The 12,894-nt window shown below is 51.2% G+C and overlaps 2 protein-coding genes across 4 annotated transcripts in view; one reads left to right on the top strand and one right to left on the bottom strand.

Moving 5' to 3' along the window:
* Nucleotides 1-4,680, top strand: part of ITGB4 (integrin subunit beta 4) — a 57,196-nt gene extending 52,516 nt beyond the window's left edge. For all 3 annotated transcript variants that reach the window (XM_019503412.1, XM_019503404.1, XM_019503421.1), the window contains 2 exons: nt 796-903; nt 1,550-4,680. In XM_019503412.1, coding sequence (XP_019358957.1) covers nt 796-903; nt 1,550-1,698 — 257 coding nt within the window. In that variant the 3' untranslated portion in view covers nt 1,699-4,680. The remainder of the gene's footprint in view (nt 1-795; nt 904-1,549) is intronic.
* Nucleotides 4,681-4,970: 290 nt separating this feature from the next.
* Nucleotides 4,971-12,611, bottom strand: GALK1 (galactokinase 1). Its single transcript, XM_019503440.1, has 8 exons — nt 12,334-12,611; nt 10,424-10,613; nt 9,731-9,850; nt 8,880-9,015; nt 7,438-7,619; nt 7,062-7,212; nt 5,748-5,910; nt 4,971-5,233 (listed from the first exon to the last, which is right to left on the bottom strand). The coding sequence occupies exons 1-8, from the start codon at nt 12,499-12,501 to the stop codon at nt 5,162-5,164; spliced, it is 1,182 nt and encodes a 393-aa protein (XP_019358985.1). The 5' UTR covers nt 12,502-12,611; the 3' UTR covers nt 4,971-5,161.
* Between the last annotated feature and the right edge of the window lie 283 nt (nt 12,612-12,894).

Raw genomic sequence — 12,894 nt, 5'->3', positions numbered from 1 at the left:
TTATTAATGAATCCAATGTATCAAATAACAGATTTGTCATTTAAAGCTAATATATATATAAAGATGGGTATTCATCTTTTATCACCAGTGCTCCTTTAACTCACATCCATGTCCACAGGAGTTTTGTGTGCTGTTGTTTTCAGTCTCCGACATTTCCTTTATGTTTCCATAGGCATTAACATTTTGTGTTTCTTCCTTTCTACATAATAATTCGCCCCCACTTTTTTTTCCCCTTGAATTCTGGATCACTATCTTCTGCTCCTTTCTGGGTACCACTTTCTTGGTGTAACTGTAGGAAAAAATGGTGAGGGCAGGGAACTTCAGGACAAGACCTAAGTCTTCCCTTTTTAGGTCTCCTGGCAACTCACTAAATGTCTTCTGCTGTAGAGTTGCCATCTGTAAAAATTAGGGTAATGTTACATTTACCTCAGGGGTGGTATATTCTTTCCTCAATATGGGGAAAGAATGTGAGAACTTAGTGCTGCTGTTTAATACCAGCCTTCTTCTTTGCATGACCAGACAATACTCAAAAGGCTGGGGAACCACCTCATGCAGTCCTTAGCCCTCTTCTTTCTTATGAGTCTTCTTCATTCATTCTTTTTTTCATTCTTTAATGGTTTCCAATGGACCAGTTACAACACAACCTTCTGGCTTTTGCTTTAATGTTGGACAAGACGGGCACGGAAAGAAGAACTGTTGATATTTATCGTCCAGGGTTGAGTCACGAGAGGCTCAATAGTGATTGTACAGTTCCCCCAGTGTTCACAAAGTTGACTTTTCTATGCTTCTTTTCAGGAGCCTTCTCACAGTTTGGAGGGCAACAGTATACGAGAGAAGTGTACAACTTCCCCACTGAATACAGCACTAAAACCAGCCTCACCCACTCCTCTCTGGATCCGCATTTCACAGGTAAGGGCTTTCTCTCTGCAACTTCTTGGTCACTAGAGACCAAATTAGAAGACAGAGTCACATTCATTGGTGTGGCCCAGCGGCAAGGAAAGAAGCTGAGGTAGTGAAGGCCTACAGCACAACTCTGGATATCCAGGTCTCGTTGGGCTATCTCTGCACACTTCCCAATCTCCCCTCAGGGAGGGGTGGGAAGTCTCTTGGAAGGTTCTTCAAAGCTGATCAGTTCTGTGGGCAAACATCAAATGGGATAACAAGAGGCGGTGAGAATTTTAAGGATTTTTATCTCATTTCCCCTTTCCTGCCCCACAACCATATCTTAGGAGTGAGTTGAGAGTCCGAATTAAACCCACAAACCTTCATCCTCACTGAGGCCCTGTAGTGCTCAGCAGTTCCTGCTGTACCTCCCCTTCCCAGAGGTGTTGTGTGGATGCTGGCCTGAAATGGTCCATGATTGCATTTCCCATATGCAGAACAGGGACTGGCATTACCTGTATAACAAGTCAGGAAAAGAACTTGTGAGCTAAAGCCATGATGCACCCTGCAACTACATACATAAAAGTCTGACACGATATATCTGGGACCAAACCCAGGCTGCATCTCCCTGATGGCTATCCTACCAACTGCTGACCTGCTCCTCTTGTTGCAGATGGCATGCTGATGACCTCCCAGCGGGTAGAGAGCAACAGCAGCACCCTCACCCAGCAGGTCACCAAAGAGTTCGTCAGCAGGACCATGATGTCCAGTGGAACGCTCACCAAACAGATGGAGAGGCAGTTCTACGAAGCCTGAGCTGGGGAGAGGCTGCCGAAAGGACGTCTCCATTCAGACTGCAGAACTTATCAGGCAGACCTATTGTTTGGTCAGCTTCCAGACTGTGCCAGAGAGCCTGCCACATCTCTCCTGGCATAAAACTACCACGACACTTGTCAAGCCAGTCTTTCTTTTGCAGCTTGCTATGGTCAAGGGCACAGCCCAGTTCGCAGTTGGGGTGGCAGGGGTCTTGATGCCCATTCAGAGCTCTCCTGGGTGGCCTTGGGTCTTTACTGAAGATTTTGACATTGGTGACTTCTCACTGCTGGGCCATTGCCCAGCCATTTTGGAGTTCAGTGTATAATCCTTGCCTGCTGATATAGGTCTTTGGGTGCATGTTACCTACAAGCTCTGATGTTCCTGGAATTTTGGCTGCACTGGGTTTTGGTTTGCATTGAAATGTCCACATTTGCTCTACCCTGCACATCACTTTTGACTTCCTCACCTTTCCAACTGCTTCATCTATTAATTTCACCCCTGGGAAACAACTCCCCAAGAAGACAACTTCATGATCGTCCAGAAATGTTTAAAGTTCTGTTTTTTTATAAGTGTGTGTTGCCAGGTAGAAGGTGAGGGTAACCTACTCATTCCCACCACACCTGTTTTTGTAAAGCCCCTTGCTGCTAATGTGTGGTACTGCAATAACAAATTATAGCCTTGAGTTGTATAGCATTACCTGCAATGCTCTAATTCAGTGTTGCTTACACTATTGTACAGTTTTCCTAGTATATATATTTATAAATGTATTTTATTATTTTATAAAGAAACCTAGGTAGATGAGATCTACACAGGTCAGGACATAAGAGGACTCTGGCTTTTGGGAGTCATTAGCAAGTTCAGCAGATAAGTTAAAGGACCAAGCCAGAGGCCATTAAACCTGATGGAAAGCCTCCCAGTAATTTAAGTGAGCTTTAGATCAGTCCCTACATCCCTCAGCACTGACTCCTATGATACAGGGGCCCAACTTCTTGGAGCGTCTCAGCCAGATGTGTCTACAGGCTGCATAGCAAGAAACAGCAGTCTCAGTGTAGCTCCAGTGTACTGTGGGTAAAAGCCAGGAGCAGCCAGGAAGGGAAGATTAGCGCTTCAGGTCCCATGGCATGCTCTGAAAGGAGACAACAGAAGTAATGTTTTTGCTGCAAACCCAAGACCAGGATTCCCTGCTGATTCTATCGTTCACAAGTGGAGCTTAGCCCAGGTAGGGTGTGACTTTCAAAAGGCATTTGTACCCCACAGAAATGCCCTTTGTGGAATATAAGATTCCATTATCAACCAGGAAGCACAAGGTGATGGAAGACAGAGCGAGCTGTTAGCCTCCTTCTCTTAGTCCATCCCCATTTTGGGACTGGAGCGTCTCTTTCCCATTCAAGTTGAAGCATTTGCCTGTCTCGGCCAGTTTGTTTCTGTGGACCAACCATTCCCAGACTTTATCTGTACCTGGCCAGAGCTTGGTGGCCAGGATGCAGCCCTGTGCACTAGGTCAATTCTGCTAACTGCTATCAAATGCTGGGAGCAGCTGCACCTCTGAGCATCCTCCAGGGGTTTATACCGCCTCTTTTCTTAAGGTGCAGCTCTTTCTGTTGGAGTCATGGAATAGTAGTTCTGGCCAGAAGGCATGGTACTTAATGATAGGGCTTGTACTCTCCGCTTTAACCCAGTTGACAGCAGCACCCTGAGCTCAGCATCCACACTTCTGAATTGGGATGGTGATGACGACACATACTAGGGTCCTTGTGCTAAGTGCATACGGTGGAGATTTTCAAAGGGACGAACGACAGAGGGAATTGAGTTCCTGACTTCTGTTTGTGCTTTTGAAAATCTTCCCCCAAACCTCTATGAATCACCACATGAGGTTAACTGGCTGCGCAAGAGCAGGAGGCAGCCATGGTCTGATGGAGCGAGCTCTGCACTGGAAAGAGTAAGCCAGTTCCTGGGCTCTATCCCTGGTTGTGCTACTGATCCCTTCCCTGACTTGGGCAAGAGGCTCAGCCTTGGGGTGCTTTCTGTCAAGTGGCGACAAGAGGACGCAGTGTTGTAAAAGATTTTGGAGCAGTCTTCCAGTGAGATGGGCTATGGACTGGCTCAAGTTGGCTCAACCCCTTGCTCTCTAACGGAGCAGCATTGGGCTGGAACTCAGCTGCTTGTGCCTTCCTAAGCCAAACCTCTGCAACCAAAGCATAAACTGACTTTAGGCCCCAGGGGCAGCTCTTGGGAGAAGTGGGGTTTATCTATGAACTCCTTAAACACTCCTTTGCACCAGAGTAGTTTATAAATACCGGCCACTTTTAGAGCTCAGTTCTGTCCTCCCGATTTCAATGGGAATTTGTCCATTAATTTTTAGTATGAATGAGATCTGTGCACCTGATTAAGACGTACATTCATGTTGTCCTGCACAACCCTACAGCTTTGGTGGGAGTTGGATCTACTTCAGTTTGATTTAAAACACAAGAAGCCCAGTCTGGTAGAGGTTAAAGCAGACATGGTTTTCCACTACCTGGAAGAAAGTTACCAAACAAACACCCAGTTGTCATCTGCCTTAATTTTCAGTTCCTGTTTTCCATGTTTCTTTATAACTGGGGTTATTTTACCTGCATGGATAGTGGTAAGAAAGTATCAGTTGACGTGGTTCTTCTCCACCTGAATGCTAGTCCTTTTTTCTGCGTTCTGTACTGCAGATGTCCCTTACACCTTGATTCACAACCTCAAGAGGGAACCCTGATAGCAGTTTTAACCAAAGAGCTTGTTATACTGTCTGGAGCAGAATGCAGCATGTTGGCTGGTCCTGATCCTGGCAGTCTTGCCCTAAAAACCGGGTTGTATGCCTCTTCTAACAGGCATACCGGGCTAGAACACAAGCGTAGAATACAGCTGAATTCAGCTCTATCCAAGGCAACAGTCTGACAGCAGGTGTTCTGGACCAGATGGCTTTGTATTGCACTTAATAAACATTTCTCTATAGTTTGGCTGCCCTTCTTATTTAAAGCAACTGGTGAAGACTAGCACCTGTGCCACTTGCCAAGGGATACATTACAGGGGCAAGAGCATATGGGCTCAGAGCATAACCACAACCCCTTCTCTCAAAACATACTGGCATAGGGCACTTGATATTGCCTTTAGCGTTACACTTGCATAGCCTGCCTGAGAGCAATATAACCAAGCAAAGATCTAGATTTCCTTGCCTCACATACACGTCCCATTTACATTAGGGTAACAAAGCTCAGAACGTTACTGGGTTAGACAGGCAACAGGACTGTTGTGCAAAATATAATTTTATTGCCCGAGCAATGCACCTCTGTACATTCCCCTTAGTTTCATGAGGTAGTAAAGGAGTTTCACTGGATCTCTTCAAGGAGGGACAGGAAGAGGAGCTGGCACGTTAATGAGCATCTGGTCCTCAACCACATCAGAGAAAGGGATCCCCCTTGTGGAAGAGGTTGTTCTTCTACAGAGGCTGCACCTTGGCCCCATCTGAAGGTTTTGTAAAGTAGAAGGTTGCTCTGCCACTGTATTTCTCCTAGGAGACAAAAGGGGAGTTAAGGATGGTCAGAATCTATGGGCTACAGCCATGGGCTACACCAGCAGAACACACTCGTGACAGATGCTGCTGCACTGAGCAGTACTGATCCAAGACCCCAGGCTATTTCACGTACACCTCTGTAGCGGTGGTGACCAAGATGAGCAACACTGAAATAGCATGCCCTAGGGCCCAAAGGTCCAAGCCTGTCAGGAAGAAAGCTCACCCTCTGTGGTGCTTTGTTTTCACACTCCTAGGGTCCTTTGTGATGACTCCTCTCTCATCACTCCCCATACACAGCTCTGACTGGAAGGCTAGGAGTGGGTGGGAGCAACCTCTTCCAGTTGCCCAGCCCTGGGCTCAACCCTCCTTGCCTCATCCTTCATGCCCAAGTGAGGTGGGTGTAGGATGAGCATTCTCCACTCTTGCTGGTGCAGTTGGGTCCAAGCAGCAAGAGGGGGATGGGTCAGAAGAGAGGCCTCCATCATGGAAAGGCCAGGCAGCTGCAACATACCTTGATGTGCTGCACAGCTTTCTCCGTGGCTCCTGCCTCCAGCAGAGTGACTGTGCAGCCTCCAAAGCCACCACCTGTCATCCTGCTGCCGTAAACCCCGCTGACCTCCATCGCTGCAGCAACGAGCTGATCCAGCTCTGGGCAGCTGACCTCGTAGTCATCCCTGGGAAACCAGATCCAGTCAGGCAGGCTGGCAGAGCCAACTGTTCTAGGGAGCGACTATCCAAACACGCCCATTACTTTGGCAACCAGCTACAGGGCAAGATGAACCGGAGTCCTCCAAGGATCCAACTCAAGGAACATTTCAAGAGTACACTGCAGGCCTAGCCCTAGAATCACTAGTCTAAGTGGAGAGGGTACAGCCCCCCTGCCAGAGCTGGCCTTGGAGTTCTTCTCTCTAATGGGACGCTACTGGGTAACGGTCATCAGGCAGCAACTCCCTACTGGTGCAGACTGGTGATATGAGCAGACTGCCTACAGAAGTTGTGGACTCTCCATCACGGGAGGTGTTCAAGAAGAGGCTGGACAGCCACTAGTCAGAGACGATCTAAGCATAGCTATGCCTATGTTCTACTATGGGTATTTCCCAGGTTTCTGGGCTTTGCTGGTTGCCCACTCCCCCTTTCTGATACATGCATCAGGGTGATTTTAAAGCTTTCCTCAGAGGCACTGAGTGTTGGCTACAACTAAGGCTGGGGACTTAGACTGGATTGTGCCAATGCTCTTGCTGGGACTAAAGCCAGAGGTTCCTGGCTGAAGGGGCTTGCCTTCCTCTGTAGAAGGGGGCATGGCCCTCTGCTAGGGATCTTGAATATATATTAACAATCTTTTTATAGGAGCAAGATATTGGCTGCTGTGGTTCCCCTGCTTTATCTGCGGCAGGTTCAGGTGTTACGTCTTGCACTGCATCAGGGCTTACAGGAGTTTGTTTTTTTTTGGTTTTTTTTTTTTTTTTTTAATAAAGAGTTTATATAGGATGGTTTGGATAGGGATAATCCTGCCTCAGGCAGGTGGTTGGACTAGACGAGCTCTGGAGGTCCCTTCCAGCCCAACTTGTCTAGGATTCTCCGATACCAGAGCAACAAGCGCTTCTGGGGAATTCCTCTGGGCTGCTGATCCGTGAAGCCTGTGCTTTCCTGTCACAAGCTGTTTGCCAACAGGCACACCAAGCCACGGCACCAACTGAACAGGGCACTGCTGTGGACATGGTGCCCTGAGGTTTAAGCTCCTGCAGTTCCTCATCCTCAAGCCCTGCCAAGCACCTTCTGCCTGGACAGGAGTGTGACTGCCCGGTGCAACCAGCCATGCCCCTACCTGAGAGAGTTGTGACTCTCCACCATCAGCCTCCCGAACGTGCTGTAGTCCCTGGCTTGCAGCACACGGGCGGCCTGGGCAGTGCGCTCGATTTCCCCAATGACATGCCTCGCTCGCCTGTACACCTCCTCGTTCAGCAGGCGCTTCGCAGCTGGAGAGATGAGACCTGACTGAGAAGCTGCTGGAGCCTCCCAGTGTCACCCACCGGCAACCTAGGTGCCTCGATGCGGATTGCGTGTCAAATGTGAAACAAGATCCCTGCCCCTGTACTGCCCAACTCCCGGCACCAGGGGAGATCAGACTGGCTCCCTCTACAGCCCCAAGCACGTGCCTCTAGGAGACGCACACTGCACATTAAGCCTGAGTCTGCCCCCACCTTCCAAGTCAGCCATGCAGGCCTCCCTCAGGCTGGCCTTGCCAAGAGCCCTGGCTGCCTCCTCACACTGGCGCCGGCGTGTGGGGTACTCGCTGCCTGTCAGCGTGTGCCGCACGTTGGAGTTGGTGATGAGAACAACCAGGCCAGGGTCGGTCAATGGCACCAGTTGCGTCTCCAGTGATCTGGAATGAGAGGTCACAGGGAAGCATTTCCTGATCCCTTCCTACTCCCGCATCCTGACCAGCCAGGTGTTCTTTGCTATGGCCACCCCAGGGCTGGTTTTGTGGGGGGTTGCAATAGAGAAGTCTCAACCATGTACGTACTAGAGTCAGATGCTCTAAGGAACTAATGAAAAAGTAGGGCTATACTATTGCTTCAGCCACCTGTGACTGTGGCACAGAGCCTCAGGATTATATAACACCTGCTGCAATGCTCGCTGCTTGAAGGCACACGTACAAAGAAAGACTTCACCAAGTACAATAAGCAAGCACAGGCACGTGTAACAAAATGGTCAAATGTGGCACAGAGACATTAGAAGAATACAGAAGTGATAAACATCAGGCAGAGAATGAGGGACATGAAGCCAGTTGCAAAACCGCCTAGCTTCTGTGTGCCCCACCCAGTCAGGGGAGGGGGCTATCATCTCTGCAGAACTGGTTGCAAGCCTTTTCGGGTGCCAAATTTGAGGCACCATCCTCATTCATATGGCAGCATCAGTATGAGCCCATGCGCGGGTCTTGTAGTGGGGCCTGCAGCTCACAGAACAAGAACAACCCTTGCCCTGGGAGTTTACAGCCAGCATGAGTTGCCTCTGCAGTGTGAGGCTCCTGCATCTAAGTTTTCAACCTTTCTGGAAAAGCAACTGCCACTTATCCAGTGTTTTCACAGAGCCCAGCATAGGGGGACCTGGCCCAGTTGTGGCGCTTAGAGCTGTTACCACAGTAAGTAGTAAACACCCACACTGAATTCTCCAGCTTTAGGGGCGAGTTTTGCTCACTGGTGGGTTGCTGGGAGGAGTCTTCCCTTGTAGCTACAAAGTTCCTCTCTCAGGGTTTCCTGGAGAAGAGGTGCATCATTCCCTTAGCTGCTGCAGGGAGCAGAAACCAGCAGTGCCCCCAAATCTCTGTTCATGCCTGAATGGATCAGCTCCTAGAGATTGAGGAGCACTGGGCAGCGAGAACGGTGCTGCTTCCCAAAGGTCATGGAAAGCAAGTGCTGGTGGGGAAGAGGCTGTCGAGATGAACTCCCTCAGTCCCCAGGCAAGGGCCTGCCCAGCCAGGCGAGTACTAGCAATTAACATAGCTGCATAACTGGTATGAGGAAGCAGGAGACTTGGGTTCTAGCCTGTTCAGAAAGTGCCTCCAAAATCCTCAGAAAAAAGGTGCTGGAGCAGTTCAGAGCATAGGCACTGCTGGATCCACAAGCTATGGGCTTGGTCCTACCTGCAGTCTATCAGCAACGCGTGGCCCTCCTTGCCCATCACAGAGATGAACTGGTCCATGATCCCACACGGCATGCCAGCAAAGGTGTGCTCGGCTTTCTGGCACGCCAGTGCCTTGGCTACCAAGTCCCCATCGTCTGGGCCAAATGAGGAAGAGCTATGTTAGCGTGTTGCCTGACACGGCCTCCCTCCTAGCCCAGGTGGGAGGAACGGGTTTTGTAAGACTTGTTTGATAGTAGAGTCAGCCCTGCTGCTGGCTGTTTTAAGACATCTAGAACGGCAGCCGGCAGCCCCTCCAAATCAACATCGGCAAGTTCAAGCCACAGCATTAGGGTTGAACTGATCTGAGGCGGCAGGATGGGAAGCGACTTTCCACCACACTGTCAGCTATGCCCCTACCACTAGGGAACAGGGGCAAGCTCATCTTCCTGAGGCATCACATGAACCAACTGCTATCAGAGAGACAGGGGACCAGGTCAGATGAAACAACCCAGCAACAATACACTGGACAGCACGATCTATAGACAGAACGGATGGGGAGGGTGTGAGGGCTGGGGAAGGGGCAGTGGGAAGGTACTGTTTGATCACATATGCTCCAAAGGTAAGTGCCTCCTGGGAGATGTGTATCCCCAGGCTACAGAGTTATTCTGGTGCTGTGCTGAGCTATAGCCATGAGTCTGAAGGGGTCCTGCAGGTGGGGATGACCACCAAGTAGAGAAATCCCAGCACCTCCCACTAAATGGAAGCATTTGCTAAAGTGTTTTGGGCCCAGCACAGAAACTGGATGCAGAAGACCCCAGAAGAGCGCCAGGGATATGGAGCTGGGAGTTGATGAACCGGCTGCGATGTTACCTGGGCAAAGCTGCTGCAGGAAGGTGTACGTAGCCACTTCCAGAGAGGCAGAACTGGAGAGGCCACCACCCAGCGGGACGTTGCTGGCTACCACTGCATTAAAGCCTGGGAGAGGACCAGCTACAGCAAGAACAGAAACAAGGTAAGAGAGGGACAGACATACACACACAATTTAGGTTGATGGTACCTTCTGCAGTACAGCGTGCTATGGGGGTTGCTTCCACAGGAAAAAGGAACCAGGCAGGCACAGATCAAGCAGTGTCTGGTCCAGTGTAGGCAAAGGCCTTATCCTGAGGTTCTCAGTTCAAAACATGAAAGAGCTGCTCAATATCTAGCTCTTCACCTGTCCTGCTCCCCCACCCCAGGTGTGACCTAGAGACAGACTGAGCCCTGGTGCCACACTTTGCTATTTCTTTGTGCTTTAGTTCTGACGTGGGGGAGCGAAAGGTTGTGGTACAGGAGGAATTAGCTTTAGTCAGATACAGGTCAACCCTAAATTGGTCATCTGAAGAAGCAGAAGGGCAAGGGTGCCTGGGGGGGAGGCATTGTGTGGGTGCTGGGAGAATGACTCTGTCACAGCCAACAGGTGAGAGGAGCTATGGTGGCAGGGATCAGCTGGGTTTTCCTAAGGATCAAGGCTCTATCCCAAGAGCCTGCAGGACTGTTACTGACTACACAGTGCTTGGCCCTTACCCCTGTAATGCTGGATCACGCCCTTCATGTAGTTGGCCCAGCAGGGCTCTCCTGCCCTGAGGGGGCTGCTTTCTGTTGGAGCAGGGAACTGCACCCTTTTGGGTTCATCCGCTTCCTCTGCAGCAGTGAGGATGGAAATCATTCCATCTTGGGTCGGGCTCCCAACCAGCACAGTACCTAGCTGCAGGGCCTGCAGGGGGAAGAGAGGAGTTAGCATAACCTGACTGAGGGGGAAGGAAACATGCCCCATTGCTGGGTGGTTTGGTTTTGCCTCTTCTCCTCTTACAAGAAAGTAACAGCCTTGCTGCTAAGCCTTGCAATCAAGATCCCTCCCTCCCCTCTCACCCCCCATAATCTCTACCCTGCCCAGAGACCCCATCCCCCCAGCCTGCACAGGACTAGAACTACACAAAGCCACAGTGATGCTGCTCTGTGTGTGTTACTACCTGGCCAGAATTTCACCCCCTTAACTGGTTTGTTCACGCACAAGAACAGTCCTTACATAAAACCTCGGTCAAGCAGAAAGAGCTGAACCCCCAGCCCAGATCAGGGGCATCTCAGGGCCAACACTAGGGTATGCCAACTGCTTGCTGGCCTGTATGAAACAAATAGAACGGCTTCAGCTCAGTGCTTCAGGAAGGGGACATCACAGAATAAAAAGCCTTTTCCATGGTAAAGACTCCCCAACGAGTGAGCTTGCTCCTGCGGGAGCACTGCCACCAGCTTTTTATCCTCTTGCTACTGCCAAAGCTAGCTCCAGATAAGAGAAAGTTCATGCAGTCCAGGCATCCTGCAGTCAGTGAGGAGTAGAAGATGCCATCTGCACAAAGAGTTTTACCAATTACAAGCAAAAGGAGCACAAATGGCAGAATCTGCATAACAAGAGACTGAGAGCTCATCTGTTACCTACAGGCAGGGAAAGGTAGGGCAGCTCCTCTGTGACTGTTTACTCAGGAATGTAAAACTCCTTGAGAGCAGCAATCTTGCTGCTCAGCCCAGACAGGACTATCACTGCAGGCCAAGATTTCCAAAGACTAAAGTTAATTTAAGTGCTTTGAAGGTGGTTCCTGATTCCACAGTCAAGCAGCCTGGCTTTCAGGTGTGCCAAGTCGTATGGTGGGGAGGAAAGAGATGAAAAAGCCCAATTATTTCAGATGTCCTAACTAGGAAATGAGGAACTTGTCCCCCATGCTTTTGCACGGCTTGGGCTCCAGGTGTTTTCCCTGCTGTGGCCACAAGGTAGCACTCCAGGCCTACTTGCCAACACTAGCTCCATTTCCCCAGAAAGGCAGGAAGATGGTGCAAGTTGCCAATGAGATGGAGTTCTCCTTTGGGGAAAGTTGCTCCAGTTCAACTTCAGAGACCTCCCCACTCCCATCCCCAGGCGACCTGGCAGCCCTGATGCTGCATGGCAAGACCACCCCCCAAGAGAGGCCTCACACAAGGTCCTGAGCAGCTTATTGAGGGGCGATGATAATGCTTTCCCAAGTCTAGCCAGGGGAGCAAGGGCCTGAGAAGCAGGCAACTTGGTGCTTCTGGCGCAGGGGTAAAGCTAAGGCAAGGCTGCAGCAGGCTGGGAGCAGTGGAGCTGCGACCCTGGTCCTGTCATTGCTAAGCTGGGTGCTCTGATCCTCCGAGAAAGCCTCATCTTGGCGGGCACCGGCCGCACGCCTGCACCAGGGAGCTCCAGCTCGGAGCTGGCTGCATACCAGCGGCACCTACAGCCACAGAGGCAGGTCTCCAGAGGCAGCTGCAGCAGCCAAGGCTCCCGCCCAGCCCTCTGGAAACCACACGGTCGCCCCGCGAGGAGGGAAGGGGTCCCCGGCGATTCCCTTGCGGAGCCGGCGTACGTGCCGAATGCAGCCCAAGCGGCTCTCGGGTAGTGCCCCGAGCCGGGCGCCCCCACTCACCATCGGCAGCACGTAGCCCTGGTTGTAGTCGGTGTGCTCCCCGATCAGGTTCACCCTGCCCGGGGCCGACACCGCGATCTCGGGGGCCGCCCCTCCGAAAGCCTCTCTGTACATCTCCCCAGCGGCCGCCAGCAGCAAGTCGAGCTCAGCCGCCCCCGGCTCGGCCATGTCGCGACAGGACCCGGAGCGGGGCAGGCACGACCCCCACCCTGGCGCGGACGCGGGCTTGATGTTGCAAGGTTCCAAAATGGAACGTTCTGTGGCAGCTTCCTTCCGGCTCGGCCTAGCCCCGCCCTGAAGGTGGCTTATGTCCTCTGATGGGCTTGCTAATCAGCCCCGAGCCTGCCCAGCCACATCAGGCTGCGGGAATAAAGAGGAGCTGTACGACCCCATTTACTCTACTTCCGAGGATCCCTAAGGCAGCCCAGCGCGGGGCAGGGGCGCCGGGATCTACATTGTTGAAAGAAGATTTTCCCTCTCTCGGGTGCTCCAGGTGCCATGGAGATTCCTGTGCCTTAGTTCATGCTCTCCCAGTCCGGGGGGGGGGGGGGGGGGGGGGGG

This window comes from Gavialis gangeticus, unplaced genomic scaffold (assembly GCF_001723915.1).
Source record: "Gavialis gangeticus isolate Ggan-Ray unplaced genomic scaffold, GavGan_comp1, whole genome shotgun sequence".
NCBI classification, from domain to species: Eukaryota; Metazoa; Chordata; order Crocodylia; family Gavialidae; genus Gavialis; species Gavialis gangeticus.
This window is presented reverse-complemented; position numbering and strand designations above follow the sequence as displayed.